The sequence below is a fragment of the Stigmatopora argus genome, chromosome 15, assembly GCF_051989625.1.
Source record: "Stigmatopora argus isolate UIUO_Sarg chromosome 15, RoL_Sarg_1.0, whole genome shotgun sequence".
Classification (NCBI taxonomy): Eukaryota; Metazoa; Chordata; class Actinopteri; order Syngnathiformes; family Syngnathidae; genus Stigmatopora; species Stigmatopora argus.
This window is the reverse complement of record NC_135401.1, coordinates 11,697,503-11,715,028: the sequence shown is the minus strand read 5'-3', so window position 1 is coordinate 11,715,028 and position 17,526 is coordinate 11,697,503. Positions and strand designations below refer to the sequence as shown.

Below are 17,526 nucleotides of genomic sequence, written 5' to 3'. Positions count from 1 at the left end.
GTATAACTCACGAGTACGTTTGAAGACAAAACAAATGAAATTCAATTGAATTTATTTCTTGAGTGAGCTTCTCTCTGTGAAATTTGAGGGTCTTTCTTATCGATGTACTGCTCTAAGCACTGCTCCAAGTCCTCCCAGTTGATCTTTTTCAATCCGTCCTATCGAAACACAGCATAAAATGGCCCGATTTACTGTGACTGTGACAATCTTAACAGTAACATCTAGCAGACCATGTCGACTGTTTGTTGTTGCAGATTTCACACTCACTTTGCAGTGGGTCTCGATGGTTCCGTTTGGGTGTGCTGCTGCCTGCTTTGATGGTTTTGCAATGTTGCTTTCATTTTTTTTCAGTTTTTGACACTCCTTCTTCACGTCTTCAATCTTCTTTTGAATTGCAAAAACTTTCTTATCCTGTACTACGATCTGCTGCAATTGCAGTTCCACGTTCTTCTCATCCGCTTTCCTGAAGCACACCAGATGTACAGTGTTTCCTTAGAGAGGTAATGAGTCTTAAATGTGCTTTGAATTCAATTGTCTTGCTTTGATGAATTGTTTCATTAGAGTGGCGTTGTAATGATTTGTTTTTGAAAGTGCTGTTTGGAGTTTTAGTGATTTGGGAGCATACACTGGCTCCTACCATATTAAAGCCACTTGCTGTAAGGATTTCATTCAAGTAAGTGTCCCATGTGTCTGACCTGAGTGAATTGGCTATGGCCATGGCTCTACTGTGGAGGTTGATATTCTCCATGTCCGCCAACAGCAGCTTTTTCTTCTTCTGCTTCTCTCTCTGGATGTAGTCCCGTTTCCTCTGCTGCTCGTTCACCTCTGCTTCTTTCATGAGGTACAGACGCTCCTTCAGCTCAGCATGGGACATCTCCACTAGCAGCTCATGACCTGCACTCTGACACAAACAGGGTACAGGCAATGTTCCCTCTATTTTTTTGTTTGTCTGGGCAGAAAGACAACCTCCCTGAGCACACTGAGTACCGGTGTGAGCAACATCATCATTGCTCGCTATGGGCACGCACCAGTATCACACCTGCCATAAGCAGGTGCATGTCTACTACACATAAATGATTTAGTAATAATAAAATGTAATGATTAATATCTATGAATGGGGCGGCCCGGCGGATGAGTGGTTCGCGCGTCGTCCTCACAGCTAAAAATAATAATAATAAAAAAATATTGGGATTTTATTTTGTGCGCTCCATATGATTTGCTGTGCGCAAAGAAGCGCATCTTAGAGGGAACATTGCTGACCTGCTAAATCTTCAATCTTACTAACCTCCGTGTTATCAAACATATTGTATCTGAGATTAGGGAAACATTCCATGGCGTGGATTTCACTGATGATTTCCAACTTCTTGGTGAGCGCATCCTTTTCTTTCTCCTGTGCCTGCCGAACAATCTCTTGCTGGTATGCTACAAAATCTTTTACTGTGGTGTTGCAGTAAAATACATTAGTCAGCATTTTGAAAATGATAAGAAAACAGTGGAAAGTGACGTATGTACCAGCGCTCTGTTTGGCTTTCTTCAATCGGTCAGTAGCTTTTTGGGCATTACTGTGACCTTCTGCTACTAGTTGGACCAAGTCTTTTTTTTCTTTTTCTTCCTCCAACTTTTTTTGTATAGTTTGCTTCGTTCGCTTTACTGTCTGCAAGAAAGGTAACCGTGGATACGCTGGTTTAGTACGTCGTCAATTGCCCTCAGCGGCGTTTGTTGAAGTTTTGTTTTGTCTTGTGAACACACCTCATCTTTTATGACCCGAGCAGCCTTCTTCTTGCGTTCGGCAATTTGTGCGCGGGCCAAAACTGCCTCCCATTGGCTGAGAATTACACTGGCATGCTTCTCCTCCCTTTTATCCAACCTGGTTTGGTGGTCTTTCTCACGCATTTCCCTCTCTCTCTGTATAAAAACTGAAGGCTCATTTGCTCCTTCCACCAGACTTTCTATTCTATAGAAACCATGGGAAGAAATTTGTCTCAGGTTGACAAGTATCTAAAACTGGATTAAGTAATGCACTTTACAACTGGTGTGGCAAAGGCAAACCATCACACATTTTTTGTCGTAAAATGTACCTCTCCTACTGCATTTTACACCAGATTCCCAAGGTTGCAACTTCAAAACAAAAACCAAATATTCCTCCAATGTATTCATTTCCAATGACAGATTCAATCAGAAACATTCTTCGCTGATTCAATTCTCATTGTCACTGATTAAAACCCACGAATTGAACCCTCTAAAAAAATCTCCATTGATGGATACATAAATAAATGTGCAATATTTTAGAATTTACCTTGCCAGGATGTGGTTTTTGTATTTTTATATTACTTATTTATGTTTTTACTGGGAAAACGCACTTTGTGGAGTAGCACCACCAGTTTCGTTAAATGCAGCTGTGTATGATGACAATAAAGGCTTTTGATATTTGATATTTTGATTGATATTTGATAAATCCCTTTTGGTTATTATAGCTGGCAAAAAAATCACCAAGTGCCCAAAAAATTCCCCAAAACAATAGAAAGTGATCCATAAATGCCCTCAAATAGAAAGTGACCCATAAATACCCCCCAAATCATCAAAAAACGACCCAAATTGCCTTTAATGAAGAGACAAAGTGGCCTAGAATCAACAAGTGAGCTAGTAATACCTTACAATCTACAGCACGTGTCAAAGTGGCGGCCCAGGGGCCAAATCTGGCCCACCGCATCATTTTGTGTGGCCCGGGAAAGTAAATCATGAGTGCCCACTTTCTGCTTTAGGATCAAATTAAAATGAAGAGTATAGATGTATATTAAATTTCCTGATTTTCCCCATTTTAAATCAATAATTGTAATTTTTTAATCATTTTTTTCTCTGTTTTTAGTTCGAAAATCATTTTGTAAAATCTAAAAATATATTTTAAAAAATCTAAAATAAACATTGTTTTAGATATATAAAAAACTGAATATTCAGGGATTTTAATCCAGTTCTTTTAATCAATTTATTTTTAAAAAATCTAAATATTATATCTAAAATGGTCTGGCCCACATGAAATCGAGTTGACGTTAACGCGGCCCGCGAACCAACCAGAGTCTGACACCCCTGATCTACAGGTTAGCAGAAAATCAATAAAACATGACCCGAAATATCCGCAAAAAGTGACCCGGAAATCCAGAGAAGTTAATGAGCATAATGAATACATTCCCGGCGTGATTTCAGATGTGTTCCCAGCTTACCTTTGCAGCTTGTCCGCCAAATGGCGGTCATGTAGCACCCTTCGCCTCAGCATGGCTGCAGTGTTTAGTTTAATTGGATGGGCATCATGAGAACCCTGGAAAGTGTCAAGAATATTCATAGACATGAATACATACACGGATTGACATACAGTAAAATTGCTAGTGGAATAACTTCTTACCTTAATACTGGGAGGGGGAGGGGTCTTGGATGGAAATGAGTCAAGCCTTGATTCCAAATCTTCAGATACGTACCGCGATCTCTGTATTCCAAATGAAAAACAATGCTAAAAATGACAATTTTAAATACTTTCATTGTCTTTTCAGTGCTGTGTTTTGTGCTATGAGGATAGTAGCCCAGATGAGGAAAACCAATTATGGAAACTAATAAATTAATGAGGTACGTATAATGTAGTCAACAATAATTGGAGATTTTGAAAATGGTAACCTGATACCTTTTCTCACACCGCTGATATATTTTAGTATATATTTCATCGGTTTTACACTGAAAAGACAATATTTGTTGCAAAATGTCAGTGATTTAAATTGACATTCACTTTTTTTAGGTGCCTTAATTATGCTTTGTTAAGAACCAGCTGTTTTTATGTTCTAACAGCCTATGCATGTATGTTTTGTAATATTTCTTGCTTGTAAATTGGTTCATACCCTTGAGCATTCGGTCTCTCTAGGTCTTGCAAATCCAAATCGTGCAATATTGATCTCATGGAGCAGCTCCTTCAGCCAATAAGAGACTTGATGTCAGTGCAATTAAGGAAAAAATTAATGTATTCATCCTTTACATATTTTAATGGTTGTACCTCAGCCAGTTGATGGTTTTTTCCCTTTACATCTTCTAAGAGCTGAATCAATTTGGGAGTCCTGTAAGTACTGCTGGGTACCTGCAAACATTATAGAAGTGGAACATCCACCACAAACCTATGTGAAGCTTAGTAATGTTGTGTTTTTCTTTTTTATTAGGAAATGGAAATGCATTCATGGAGGTTCACATGAATTCCATTGTATGATTGCAAATGGGGCTGACTTTTGTTAGTTTGTCTGGCAGAGGGCTAAGTTGAAGCTGACGTGGAGTTGAAGGTTTAGATTTAACAAAGGAGAACTCGATCAGGTCAGTAGTTTTGGCTGGCGCTTTCCTTATCCGCATTCCTCCAGACGCATTGGCAGCAAGTTTCTCCATAAGTGCCTCAATCTCCGAGCGCTTCCTATAGGACAAAAATGATAGTTTTCCACATCACAAGCCTTGAAAGCCATTCCTTATACAGTGATACCTCCACATACGAGTGCCCCGACATATGAGCAATTTGAGATACGAGTAAAATTTGGAGCAAATATTTATCGAGACAAATTTTGATATACGAGTAGACAGCGGACGACATGGGCACTCTCTCTCCCTGCAACTCTCTAGTATAATGTCACTACGAGCACTGGGCGGAGCCTTGCATTTTTTTTTTGCATGCTTTTTTCCCCGTTAGTCAGTGCGAATGGCGCATATACTACTTTTCGTTGGCAAGTGGTTGTGCGTTATCCCATTGTGAGGACATATGTGCGCATCATATTGGGAATATTTTGAAGGGACTACAAAAGCAAACATCTAGGTTGCATGTGAAAGTCAGTGTGGAGGCGGGGCAAATAGAGCCGACCCGGGAGAAGAAAGGTATCAAAATGTAAAAGAAAATTAGAATTAAGTTTAGTATAAGGTTAGATTAAACTTATTTTTGAGTGTGTCTGCATTGTAATCCAAGTTAATTTAAATTTGTTTATGATATGTTACGAGCGCGTTGCCATGCAAAAAGTCTCTCTCTCTGTCCCTTTCTCTCTCCCCTCCGCAAAATCTGTCTAATTTTAGTACTATTAAACACATTTTTGTACTATTAAACACATTTTTGTACTATTAAACACATTTTTGTACTATTAAACACATTTTTGTACTATTAAACCACTAGTTATTTGTTACTTTGTTAATAGATGGCGAATTAGAACAAATAAAAATGTTTTTCCAATCCAATATCCTGTTTTTGGTGTTTTTTTCAGAGGGTTGGAACGAATTAATTTGTTTTTAGTTCATTTCTATGGAAAACGTCCGTTTGAGTTACAAGAAAATCGACATACGAGCTCAGTCCCGGAATGCATTAAGCTCGTATCTCGAGGTACCACTGTATATCCTCCTGATTACCAGTATTTCAAATTTGTCGTTTGTAGAGGACATTTGTAAACACAAATATCTCCCACCCAGTGCATCCAATCGCATTAATCTTTTGTGCTCTATTGAGGACATTCCGAGCTTTCCAATTTTCTTTTGCAGCATTCCCTTTACTTCACATAGATTGGGAAATTTCAAAATAAATGTGATTGGACAACTTTTTTTCCTGGTAGTCAGGAGGATAAATTGATTCTAACCTGAGCAGTGGGTCAATCCAATGATCCTTAACATAGGCAGCATCATAGACTTGATTCCACTCATCTTGTATCCAAGTGGTGAGGTTCATAAAAAAGAAGCTCAGGAACTAAAACCAAACACACGATTACATAATGTAAAAACCTCGGTCGTAAACAGATAGTCTTCTTTTTTCCACGCGATGCTATTCTCACAATGTGCATGTTTTTAATGTCCAATGATTTGACAATGTTGCTGAAAGCTTGAAGTCCAAGGTCATCAAAGTGGAATATGGTGAGGTAACAGATCACTAAAAACAACAGAAATACAGCAAACAGTAAGACTTAATAAACAAAAATGAGCAGAACTTTGTCATTTTTAAAACTTACCAACAAAATGGTTGTGATAACGTTTGGATATTAGTTTGCCACCCTGGCCAAAGAAAGGATTGATGACTATATCCAGTAACTTCTTGTATTCGATGCATCCGGAGACTAGATCTAGAACGAACTTCATACACTCAGGTTCCATGTTCTAGAAAATATATACAAAAAATATTCAGTACATGCAGTAAAGTAGTTGGCTTATTTATGATTATTTATGGCAGGAATCATTGTCTTGGAAATTGTGAATACGCTGGCCAACAAGTTTTTCTTCCCAATTTTCTGTTGAATTTTACATTTTTGCTGATTCTATACCAGGTGGCCCGGTGGATGAGTGGTTGGCCTCACAGGGGGGGACCTGGGTTCAAATCCGGGGTGAACAAAATGATTGAAGATTTGATTCCAGCAACTAAAGATGGTATAGAATCATCTCATGTCATTTTTTGAACCGCTTCATCCTCACTAGGGTCGCGGGGGGTGCCAGAGCCTATCTGAGCTGACTGCGGGCACGATCCGGGCCACGCCCAGATTTGGTGGCCAGCCAATCGCAGGCCACGAGGAAACAAACAACCATTTAGGCTCACACTCATACCAAGGAGGAATTTATAGTGTTGAATAAGCCTACCATGAATGTCTTTGGAATGTGGGAGGAAATCGGAGTACCCAGAGAAAACCCACGCAGGAGAAAATGCAAACTACTCACAGGTGGACCAACCGGGATTTGTACACAGGTCCCCCATTGTGAGGCCAACGCACTAACCACTCATCCACCAAGCCACCCTATATTTTACATCGATTCTTAAAATATTTTTCCCTAATACAAGTTTAATATTTCAGTCCTTTGCGGAGTTTGATACACTTTTTTGTTGTTGTTATCATTAATTAGTTTGTCATATTTGACTTTCAAACCAACTGTTAGTCTCCCATGTTTGCAGTTGTCCCAAACATTGCATAACAGATATTTCTAGGTATACTTGTTATTTATTTTAGGTGCCAGACTTTGATTAAAATATAACTTTGCAAAAATATTGCAAAATCTTCATTTGCAAAAGCTTACAGAAAAAAAGATACTCAGATCATAGCTTATAATAACACCCTAAAATAACATTTTTAAAAGAGCGTATTTACCAATGCAAAATGCAAAACAATGTTTGATAAATGCATACCTGCAGGCCCTTGGCTGCATCTTCCATAAAATCATCCAAATTTGTTCTCCCAGCAGTGAATTTGTCGAGAAGCGAAATTGCCACCTTCACTAGTTCCCCATTGCTTTTTGCCATTTTACAAATTATACAATTTACAATCAATAGCGACAGAAACGTGCTAAATTCCTAAACAGTTGGAATACTACACAACGTCCACACGTTTACATTACACACGTAACGACTGACGGGATGTATTGATGTATAGATTTGTCCAAGTTATGTTATGTACGATTAAAAAATTACGATTTAGATTACGTTCACGATGCGACAAAGCAAAACGTCACGTTGGTATGCGTTCAATGGTAACTTGTAAAATTACTTGTCATCGCTAATTTCACTTCCAAATTCTTACATTCGAAGTAGTATATGTAGTAGTAGTATATACATGGGTTTGAACTTTTTGTCAGTGTGATAACAGGATTTTTACTTGTATTTATGGAAATGAAATAACTCGGCCTGATGAGGGCAAATTTATGTAACAACATCCCCTCAATGCATCATGACCTAAGGAAATTAGACGAGGATTACGTCAAGTGTCGGTTCGATGGATGAGTCAGACTGCTAAAGATAGGAATACTACGTCATGAAGGATAATAATTATTCATCAGCTCCGCTATGTTTATTTATACAATAAGAAAGAAAGACAAGTATCACCGAAGAAGGTGAGACTTATGATAAATGTTTTTTTTCTGGTGCTAAACATGCATTTTTCCACTCCAAATGCCTTGAATTGATGACCCTGGCAACAATAACAAAAAGATAGCTAGAAAAATTCACTCCCAAAATTATTTTGTACGGGTAAAAAATATTTTCACATATTTTTTATGTGCACAAATTATTTTTTGCACATTTTATTGTGAACTCGAATTGTCTCATCTCTTTTCTAAACTGCTATATCCTCAGTGGGGACGCGGGGGTGCTGGAGCCTATCCCAGTTGACTTCGGGACAGAGGCGGGGGACACCCTGAATTAGTGGCCAGCCAATCACAGGGTACAAGAAGACAAACAACCATTCACGCTCACATTCATACCTAGGGGCAATTTAGAGTGTCCAATCAGACTACCATGCATGCCTTTGGAATGTGGGAGGAAACTGGAGTACCTGGAGAAAACCCACGTAAGCCCAGAGAGAACATGCAAACTCCACACGGGTGGACCGACCTGGATTTGAACCCAGGGTTCCCACTGTGAGGCCGACGCGCTAACCACTCAACCGCAAGGCCGCACTCAAATTGTCTCTAGTACTAATTTGACACCATAAGAGCAGCTTATGTTTTTTTATTTTTTATTTTAATGTTTTTTTAACATTGGAAAAGCGTCTTTGGTTCCATTGATGGTGGAAACAGAGTTCTCGATTGTTTCTATTTTGTCCCGAGTGGGGTTTAAAATGTTATTTGTGTTTTGTTATGCCCCAGTTAACTCATTTACAAGAATGGATGTCCAATTCATTTAAACAGGAAGGGATGGCTGTGGTCCAATCCATTTCGACTGCGAAAAAATGTTCATTTGCCCATCTCAGTCCAAATGGATTGGACGTCTAACACTGTCACTGACACCCAAAGGGTTAAAAAAATGTAATTTACAATGTACCTATTTATGCAATATCTTCATTAAGTACCATAAATCTATAAAGAAGAACAAAAACACAAGGTCAAGTGGAATAAAAATTCTGCCCAACTCTAAGGTTCTGTGATGGAATTATAGTCGAAAGTGCACCAAGCGAATTTGGGGCTGGTATTTAAAATAGTATTTAAAATTAAAATTAAAAAGACCAACTAAATTGTATTGACAATTGTATTTTATTAAAAAATCTATGACGACTAAAAATATCAGAAACAAGAAAATAGTTTCTTATTGGGCATTAGGCTCCAGGCAGGCTTGAAGAAATGCCCACATGGCTGATCACTAAAATAAAACATAGTATTTCATAATCACCACGATACATTATGATTGCCCAGCTCTAGTAAACTTTATTTTGGACCCTTTTTTTTTAGTGGTCTCCTCTGAGATACCACTTGAGACTCTTCCCTCTCAATATATTCCTCTATATTCTTCTCCAAGTCCTCCCAGTTTGTCGTCTTTAATCCAACCTATCAAGACAAAACACAAAAAGATTGAGTTTTTAGTTTGAGAAAAGTACCGTAACAACTGTCACTCACTTTTCTACATTGTATTTTTAGGAGTGTTTTTTGCTGTTGATTTTCCTGTGCTTTCTTTTCTTGATTGTTTGCTTCTGCTTTCTTTGATAGTTTGGCCTTTTTGCCTTTTTCATATTCTTGCTTCTTCTCTTCCAACTTCTTTCGTAGAGCCATGACCATCTCTTCTTGATTTTTTTGCACTTTACGATTGTCTTCCATTTTCTCTTCTTTTCTGTAATGTAACAAGACTACATATTAGGTTAGGTTAGAACTTTATTTCATCCCGTATTCGGGAAATTTCTTGGTTGCAGTAGCAAGACAGACACAAGACACACAAGACATTGTAGACCTAGGTAAAAAAAATGGAGCCACACACAGGAAGTGAAGGGTAGATAGTTAGGTATGCTTTTTGCAGAAAAAGTCACAAAACGCTTCACACAATATATACAAATTTACATGCATCTATATTATCTGAGGTGGTAATGAGCGTTGTGTATGTCCATGCTTTGATTGGTTAACTTTTCTTCAAAGTGCCACATTATCTGACCTTAACATAGCAGCCATTGCCATGACTTTACTTTTCAGGTTGATGTTGTTCATCTCCTCCCACAGCAACTGCTGCTTTTTATGTTTCTCCTCTAGGATGCCGTTTCGTTTCTTCTGCTGTTCAATTATGTCTGCTTCCTTCATGAAGAACAAACGTTCCTTCAGCTCGGCGTGGGACATTTCTTCGAGCAGCTCATGGCCTGCAATCTGACATGGGGTAAATTGTGTCCGATTTTTAAACTTGTATTCTCTTTCATTTAGACAGCCTACAAAATCACCGCAATAGAACTGTAGAAAGATAAACTAGCCATTTATCTGAGCCTTTTACACTAGTGTTGTCTTGATGGAGTGCTCAGTATTGCTAACGGCGGCCAGACCCAACAGCACAATATTAGATTAGATAACTTTATTCATCTTGTATTCGGGAAATTTCATTGTCACAGTAGCAAGAGGGTGAGAATACAGACACAGGAAAATACATTTTAGACATAAATAAATAAAAATATAAATAAATTCATAAATCAATAAATAAGTATGTTGCATATATATATATATGCCACCTAGCAACCTTGCAATTTTATATGATAATTTTCAGACAGATGCAATAGTTTTTGACTAAAGAGAAAAAAAATCGTGGTTAGGTAGCCATAGTTAGCTTTTTCTTTTTACATAAAAAAATATTTTAAAGAACAGCAAATATGTTCTTCCTGGGCCTGCGTGGGTTTCCTCCGGGTACTCGGTTTCTTCCCACATTCCAAAAAAACATCCATGGTAGTTTGATTGGACGCTCTAAATTGCCCCTAGGTATGAGTTTGAGCGCGAATGGTTGTTTGTCTCCTTTTGCCCTGTGATTGGCTGGCCACAAATTCAGGGTGTCCCCCGCCTCTGGCCCGACGTCAGCTGGGATAGGCTCCAGCACCCTCCGCGACCCTAGTGAGGATAAAGCGGTTCAGAAAATGAGATGAGATGAGACAATAAATTCCTATGTCCCCCTTATCATATCTTTGTGGAGTAGAGTTAAAATTGTTACAGTAAGGAAAAAAAGGCACTTTGCGAACAAGCCTGTAGAAAGTAACCGAAAAGCAATGAATAGAAAAGTGTCATATTATGTGGAAAGAATGGAATATAGCTACACAACCCAACAATGTATGAGGTATCAAACTATCCCCATGGCAGGCTTATTTGATACAAAACAGAGATTTGAACTGGGCTTTGCTTCTGACTGCATTCAAACTCACCTTTGTGTCATCAAAACATTTGAGTCTAACAGTGGGAAAATGTTGGATTGTTTTGACTTCACTGACGGCTTTACATTTCCTTTGGTGCTCTGCCTGCTCTTCTTCTTTGGCTTGATGATGGAGCTTTTGTTTGTGCGCTGAGATTTGTTTTACTGTTGCGATACAACCCAATTTTTAGTGTCGAAAAGGAAACTACGTATTGATGTGTGCTTTTTGACGTTTAGGTTCTTACCGACAGTTTGATTGAATTCCTTCACCTTCTTTCTAGCCTTTTTGGGGTTTGTTTTACAGTTCTCTGACATCTCTTGCACGATGTCTCTCTTTTTGTTTTCTTCCTGGATTTGTTTCTGCATATTTTTCAGTTTAATCTGTGATGTCTATAAGAAAAGCCAAAAAACACACATTCTTTGCAACGGTAAGTCAAAGCATTATGTAAATTTGATTGCTTTTTTGTATGCACCTCTTCTTTTTTGAGCAGAGCAGCCTTTTTTTTACGTTCTGCAGTTTTTGCACGGTCTATAGCAGACTCAAGACGGTGGACTAGTGCAGTCTCGTGCCTTTGACCGAGTATTGCCATTTTTTCTTGCTGGTCTTTGTCACGCATTGCTTTTTGCCACTGCTGAAATGAATAAGGTTCACATGCTCCTTCCACCAAATTCTCCACCCTGTCAACAAAATAAAAAGTCTTCGCCCTGGCGTCCACATGTGTGGACATCACACTTTTGGTTGTCAAAACTACAATGTTAAATTTCGGCCTACAAGGGCCTGGCGTCCACTTACCGTATTTTCATGACTATAAGGCGCACATAAAAGTCTTAAATTTTCTCCCAAATATACAGGGCGCCTTATAATCCACTGCGTTTTATATATGGACCAATACTAAAAATGTTATCACGATAAAATAAAATAAATCAGTCCATAGGATGCACCATCCTCTACAGCTCTCACAACTACGGCAAGCAGCCCCCGACTCTACTATTTTTCCCGTAGAAAAAGTACTGCGCAGTGACTGCTGGGATATATAGATCTTTTGTCAATACACCCAGTATGACGGCGAGCGCACTAATTTGGTGCTCACCATCATTTCGGCTGTATTTACAAAAGAAATCCTGCCGCTAGATGTTGGCGTCAACTGAGCATTCAAAGCTAGACTGCGAACTATATATATATATATATATATATATATATATATATATATATATATATATATATATATATATATATATATATATATATATAATGGATGAATATCGAACCGCAACATGAGATTATGGCTACGTAAGGCGCATGTCAAGCGACCGGATGGCTTTTTTCACGGCTCGCCGTCACTTTTGATTTGCGACCAAGTCACGAAAATGAAATGATGACGTGAGTACATTGTAAAATGGCTAAATAAAGTACAACCAAACTCAGTTTTGCTTCTGTTGCCTTTTTAAAAACGTGTTTTTAGCGTGTGGGTGTAGCGTGCATGTTTAAGCAGGTGTATGTTTTTCCATGCCTGGCTGCGTCTATAAAAACGGTGCGTCCTTTGTGTGTTTAATATACAGAAATAGCACTCGTTACTGACACTGCGGCTGAAAATACGATGCGCTGTATAGTCGTGAAAATACGGTATATGATTTTTCTCAGAAACGACATCATGTAAAAAGATCATTCTTTGTTTGTACGCTCATCAGGTGCTCCCAATTAGCCTAAATATCAAAGAGAAAATAAAAATGCATGCCTTGCAAGAGTTTGGGTTTTAGGAGGTTAACCAAAATCGGATTATTTCCAATCCCACAGTAACTAATGTAGATCCAAACAAAGTTATTGTTTAGTTACCTCTGCAGCTCTTCTATGACCCGGTGGTCATAAAGCGCCCTCTGCCGCAATATTGTTGCACTGTTGAGTTTCACAGGCCATGTTTTCTAACACAAGTGTGGATGGAGCAAGTTAATATTCATTAGATAGACATTTTACCCACTAATGCTACCATTTTTTTTACCTTATTTATGGGTAAAGGCTTATTGGTGAAAGTGGAACTGAACTTGAGTTTTGAATCCTGCTCTTTCTTTATCTTGGCCATCACCCGCTGTAATATACAATTTTATGATTCGTTATCCTAAATATTTTCCACATTGCCAAAATTCAGAAGCTTTTCAATACCTTCGCATGTTCAGATTTATGTGGGTTTGCATATGCATGGCGTGCCATTTTAATCTCATACAGCTGTTCCTTTGGTAAAAAGTAGAAAAGCTGTCAAAGTGAATAGATTTTTGTGAAAATACTAAAATGTGCATTACATCTCTTATTTGGTGGTTCCTTTGCTTCAGCTCCTCTAAGATCTGAAATTCTTTTGGACTTGTGTACGTGCTGTTTGGCACCTACAAAAAAAAATCAAAATAAATTCAACAACCTGTTTTCATTGCATTTTACTTACAGTGGTACCTCGAGATACGAGCTTAATGCGTTCCGAGACTGAGCTCGTATGTCGATTTTCTCATAACTTAAACGAACGTTTCCCATAGAAATGAACTAAAAACAAACTAATTTGTTCCAACCCTCTGAAAAAACACCCAAAACAGGATATTGGATTGGAAAAACATTTTTATTTGTTCTAATTCGCCATCTATTAAAAAAGTAACAAATAACTAGCGGTTTAATATTACTAAAATGTGTTTAATAGTACTAAAATTATACGGATTTCGCAGGGGGGATAGGGAGGGGACTTTTTTCCACGGCAACACGCTCGTAACATTACATAAACAAATTTCAATGAACGTGGATTACGATGCAGACACACTCAAAAATAAATTTAATCTAACCTTACACTAAACTTAATTCTAATATTGTTTTAAATTTTGATACCTTTCTTCTCCCAGGTTGGCTCTATTTGCCCCGCCTCCACACTGACTTTCAGTCAATATCGAGGGTTGTTTGATTTTGTATTCCCTTCAAAATATTCCCAAAATGATGCACACAAATGTCCTCACAATAGGATAACGCACGACCACTTGCCAACGAGAAGTAGTATATACGCCATTCGCACTGACTAACGGGGAAAAAAACATGCAAAAAAAATGCAACGCTCCGCCCAGTGCTCATAGAGACATTACACGAGGGAGTTGCGACCAGAAAGACGGTCCCCGTGATGTTCTTATGAGCAGCCACTCGCGTCCGCTGTCTGCTCGTATATCAAAATTTGTCTCGTATCTCAAGATAAATATCTGCCCGAAATTTGACTCTTATCTCAAATTGCTCGTATGTCGGGGCACTCGTATGTCGAGGTACCACTGTATTTGAAAATGAATGCCGTTAACATCATTTCTCTTAATATAAAAATTGCTTCTTACTGGTACATATTTTTCTGGCAGAGGGCTGGGTGAAGGTTCAGGGCTGAGCGCAGGCTGATGTCGAGGTTGGTGTTTACAATTATGAAAAAAGAATTCCACAGGCTTCGTCGGTTTGCATGGAGTTTTGGTCAGACCAGCACCGAGCTTTTTTAGGAGCGTCGCAATCTCGGAATGCCTCCTAAATGGATAAAGAGTTTAAAAACTGTTAGATAGATTTTGACTTTATCTTTTCACTAACTCCTTTTAAGACCTCAACAGTGGGTCAATCCAATGGTCCATCACATATTCGGCATCGTAGATAGAATTCAACTCGTCTTGTATCCAAGTGGTGAGGTTTTCAAAGAAGAAAGTCAGGAACTGTGGACACAGTACTCATTAATACACTTTTTATATTAGATGGCTCTTAATATATTCTTACATTGAGCATATTGTCAGTGTTCAGAGATCTCGCAATGGTGTTGAAAGCTTTGGGTCCAAGGTCATCAAAGTGGAATAAAGTGAGATAACAAAGTGCTGAAAGCAATGTAAATATGAAAAGAAGTTGTTATTTTTTTTATATAAACTTAAAGAAAAATGATCAGCGGACTTACCGACATATTGGCTACGGAAATGTTTATGTATGGTTTTTCCTTCATGGCATAAGAAAGAATTGATGATTATGTCCAATGCTTTCTTTTGCTCAATACACCCAGAAACAACAACAATCACAAACTCTCGATGTTGAAGCTCCATATTCTGGAAGACAAGTACAGCAGAACTATAATTTCAAATTTAAAAAAATAGTGGCATCTATCAACTTCTACATTTGTACTATGTTTTGTCAGCATGAATAGTATTGGTAAAACATTTTAAATAACAATTGGAATCTTATTATGCTTAAAAGTTCGACACATTATGACTTTTAATTTTTTATTTATTGTTTTTTTTCTTTTTTCATAATACCATAAATGGGATTTCCATATAGTATCGCTACAACCGGGCGGCCCGGCGGCTGAGTGATTAGTGCGTCGGCCTCACAGTGGGGGACCTGGGTTCAAATCCAGATCGCTCCACCTGTGTGGAGTTTGCATGTTCTCCTCGGACCTGTGTGGGTTTTCTCCGGGCACTCCGGTTTACTCCCACATTCCAAAGACATGCATGGTAGGCTGATTGGACACTCTAAATTGCCCCTAGGTTTGAGTATGAACGTGAGTGGTTGTCCGTCTCCTTGTGCCCTGGCTCTGGCCCGAAGTTAGCTGGGATAGGCTCCAGCACCCCCCGCAACCCTAGTGAGGATAAAGCGGCCCAGAAAATGAGATGAGATTTCTACAACCAAACTCACTGACCATTTTAAGTGTTATCATAGCTTACCTTGAGATCTTCTGAAGCATCTTCAATGAAGTCATCCATATTCTGTTTGCTTGCAGCGAACTGATCAATCAGCACAACGGCCTTCTTGAAAAGTGAACCATAACTCTCTCCCATTTTATTATAACGCTATGGCGGCTAAACATAAAAATAAAAAAAACACTATTCTCACCTATAAGGTTCAATTAGCCATGGAAGATGTCAAACACTGAATATTAACATTACATCCACTTGTGACGATTTAAACAAGACTACATTGAATGTGCCTGTTGTTTAGGTTGCTTGTTTTCCACTCGTTGCCATGGTGACAGGTTGCGTGGCGACAAACGTGTAAACATGACTCAAATGTATAGGTATGCGAAAGGCACCTTTTCCTTCGAAACTGTAGATACTTATTTTATCCTTAATTATGATCATTTTAGTTTAAAACGTTTTGTTTTTGCAAGTGGTCAACAACCTAATCCTTTGTTAACTGCTTTTACAGTCGATGCTGGTATAATAAAATGACGTCATGTGTTGTGACGTTGGACAAATCCGTGTGCTGCCTTCAAAGATCATGGGAATTTCCCCTCGCTAACAGACCGCATCCCCTTCTTAAACCAAAAGAATCCATGTTCTGTAGATTAATTGCAGAAAAGCTCACTTCACTTTACTGGGCAGAAAATAAGATTATGAGGATAAACACATGCGAACGAGCTTCGACCATAGGAGCTCACAATGTATCGTCTGTTTGCCTAAATCTGATTAAACTAATCTGTTTTTTCTTTATCCTATACTGTACACAAAAACATTTCCCACGTAGTGTTCTCAATAACAAATATAAAATAACCTAGTTTGAAGAAAAAAAGCACGTGAGTGGGAGCTCATACGCATAAACATAAATGAACGTTGTTCATTACACAAACATGTTTTTAGGCCTTAATAGGGTACTCAATAAACATATTGGTTACCATTGACAGCACTAGATGTCTATTTCATTTTGACGGTGAAGTCTGAGAATTAAAAAATGAGAACCCTTAAGTACAGGATTGTAAATTTAATTGTGTCATTTAACACATTTGAACCGGAAGGAGCGAATAGTTGAATGTTAACCCACCCTCTCCCAGTCCAAATGGATTGGATTAATTACATATTTTTTTAATTTAATTATATTATTTTAGTTTTTTTTAAATAATTATTCCCAAAATATATATAATTAGAATTTCCTTCACATATTGGGTTATGTCAGCCTGACTTGTAATACCAAATATTATGTAGACACCATTTCTTTTTGGGTTTATGTTAATATATTAACGTATTGGGCGGACCGGCGGATGAGTGGTTTGCGGGTCTGCTTCACAGTTCTGGGGTCCTGGGTTCAAATCGGGGTCGGGTCCACCTGTGTGGAGTTTGCATGTTCTCCTGGGGCCTGTATGGGTTTTCTCCGGGTATCCCAGTTTCCTCCCACATTCAAAAAACATGCATGGTAGGCTAGTTGGACAATCTAAATTGCCCCTATCCTCGTGCCTTGCGATTGGCTGGCCACCAATTCAGGGTGTCCCCTGCCTCTGGCCCGAAGTCAGCTGGGGTAGGCTCCAGTGCCCCCCGTGACCCTAGTGAGGATAAAGCAGTTCGGAAAATGAATGAAAGAACTAATTATTGCTCAACAAAGGGTTAAATTGTTTCCCATAACAGACCGGATCCCGACGCAATACTTTAGCGTAGGTAGTTTTGATTTCCGATTTGATAAG

The 17,526-nt window shown here is 38.5% G+C and overlaps 2 protein-coding genes across 2 annotated transcripts; both read right to left on the bottom strand.

Annotated features, from left to right (window-relative positions):
* Window positions 1–35: 35 nt before the first annotated feature.
* LOC144089839 (cilia- and flagella-associated protein 99-like) lies at window positions 36–7,521 on the bottom strand. Its single transcript, XM_077621036.1, has 15 exons — window positions 7,157–7,521; window positions 5,997–6,141; window positions 5,823–5,917; window positions 5,631–5,737; window positions 4,258–4,435; window positions 4,034–4,114; window positions 3,882–3,950; window positions 3,398–3,478; window positions 3,219–3,313; window positions 1,750–1,954; window positions 1,513–1,654; window positions 1,286–1,437; window positions 696–901; window positions 268–463; window positions 36–158 (listed from the first exon to the last, which is right to left on the bottom strand). Exons 1-15 carry the CDS (start codon window positions 7,268–7,270, stop codon window positions 42–44), a joined length of 1,983 nt encoding a protein of 660 aa, XP_077477162.1. The 5' UTR covers window positions 7,271–7,521; the 3' UTR covers window positions 36–41.
* A 1,519-nt stretch (window positions 7,522–9,040) lies between these two features.
* LOC144089838 (cilia- and flagella-associated protein 99-like) lies at window positions 9,041–16,036 on the bottom strand. The gene is made up of 15 exons (XM_077621035.1): window positions 15,800–16,036; window positions 15,040–15,184; window positions 14,868–14,962; window positions 14,700–14,806; window positions 14,450–14,627; window positions 13,400–13,480; window positions 13,263–13,331; window positions 13,102–13,188; window positions 12,939–13,024; window positions 11,578–11,782; window positions 11,350–11,494; window positions 11,118–11,269; window positions 9,881–10,086; window positions 9,355–9,565; window positions 9,041–9,285 (listed from the first exon to the last, which is right to left on the bottom strand). The coding sequence occupies exons 1-15, from the start codon at window positions 15,911–15,913 to the stop codon at window positions 9,166–9,168; spliced, it is 2,001 nt and encodes a 666-aa protein (XP_077477161.1). The 5' UTR covers window positions 15,914–16,036; the 3' UTR covers window positions 9,041–9,165.
* Between the last annotated feature and the right edge of the window lie 1,490 nt (window positions 16,037–17,526).

Excerpts from the sequence above, each read along its gene's own strand:
- LOC144089839 (XM_077621036.1), bottom strand. The coding sequence starts at position 7,270 with ATGGCAAAAAGCAATGGGGAACTAGTGAAGGTGGCAATTTCGCTTCTC. Across the intron at positions 5,918-5,996 it reads TTATCACAACCATTTTGTTG|TGATCTGTTACCTCACCATA; the intron begins GTAAGTTTTAAA and ends TGTTGTTTTTAG. Across the intron at positions 5,738-5,822 it reads ACATTAAAAACATGCACATT|TTCCTGAGCTTCTTTTTTAT; the intron begins GTGAGAATAGCA and ends GTTTGGTTTTAG.
- LOC144089838 (XM_077621035.1), bottom strand. The coding sequence starts at position 15,913 with ATGGGAGAGAGTTATGGTTCACTTTTCAAGAAGGCCGTTGTGCTGATT. Across the intron at positions 14,963-15,039 it reads TTTCCGTAGCCAATATGTCG|CACTTTGTTATCTCACTTTA; the intron begins GTAAGTCCGCTG and ends CATTGCTTTCAG. Across the intron at positions 14,807-14,867 it reads ACACTGACAATATGCTCAAT|TTCCTGACTTTCTTCTTTGA; the intron begins GTAAGAATATAT and ends CTGTGTCCACAG.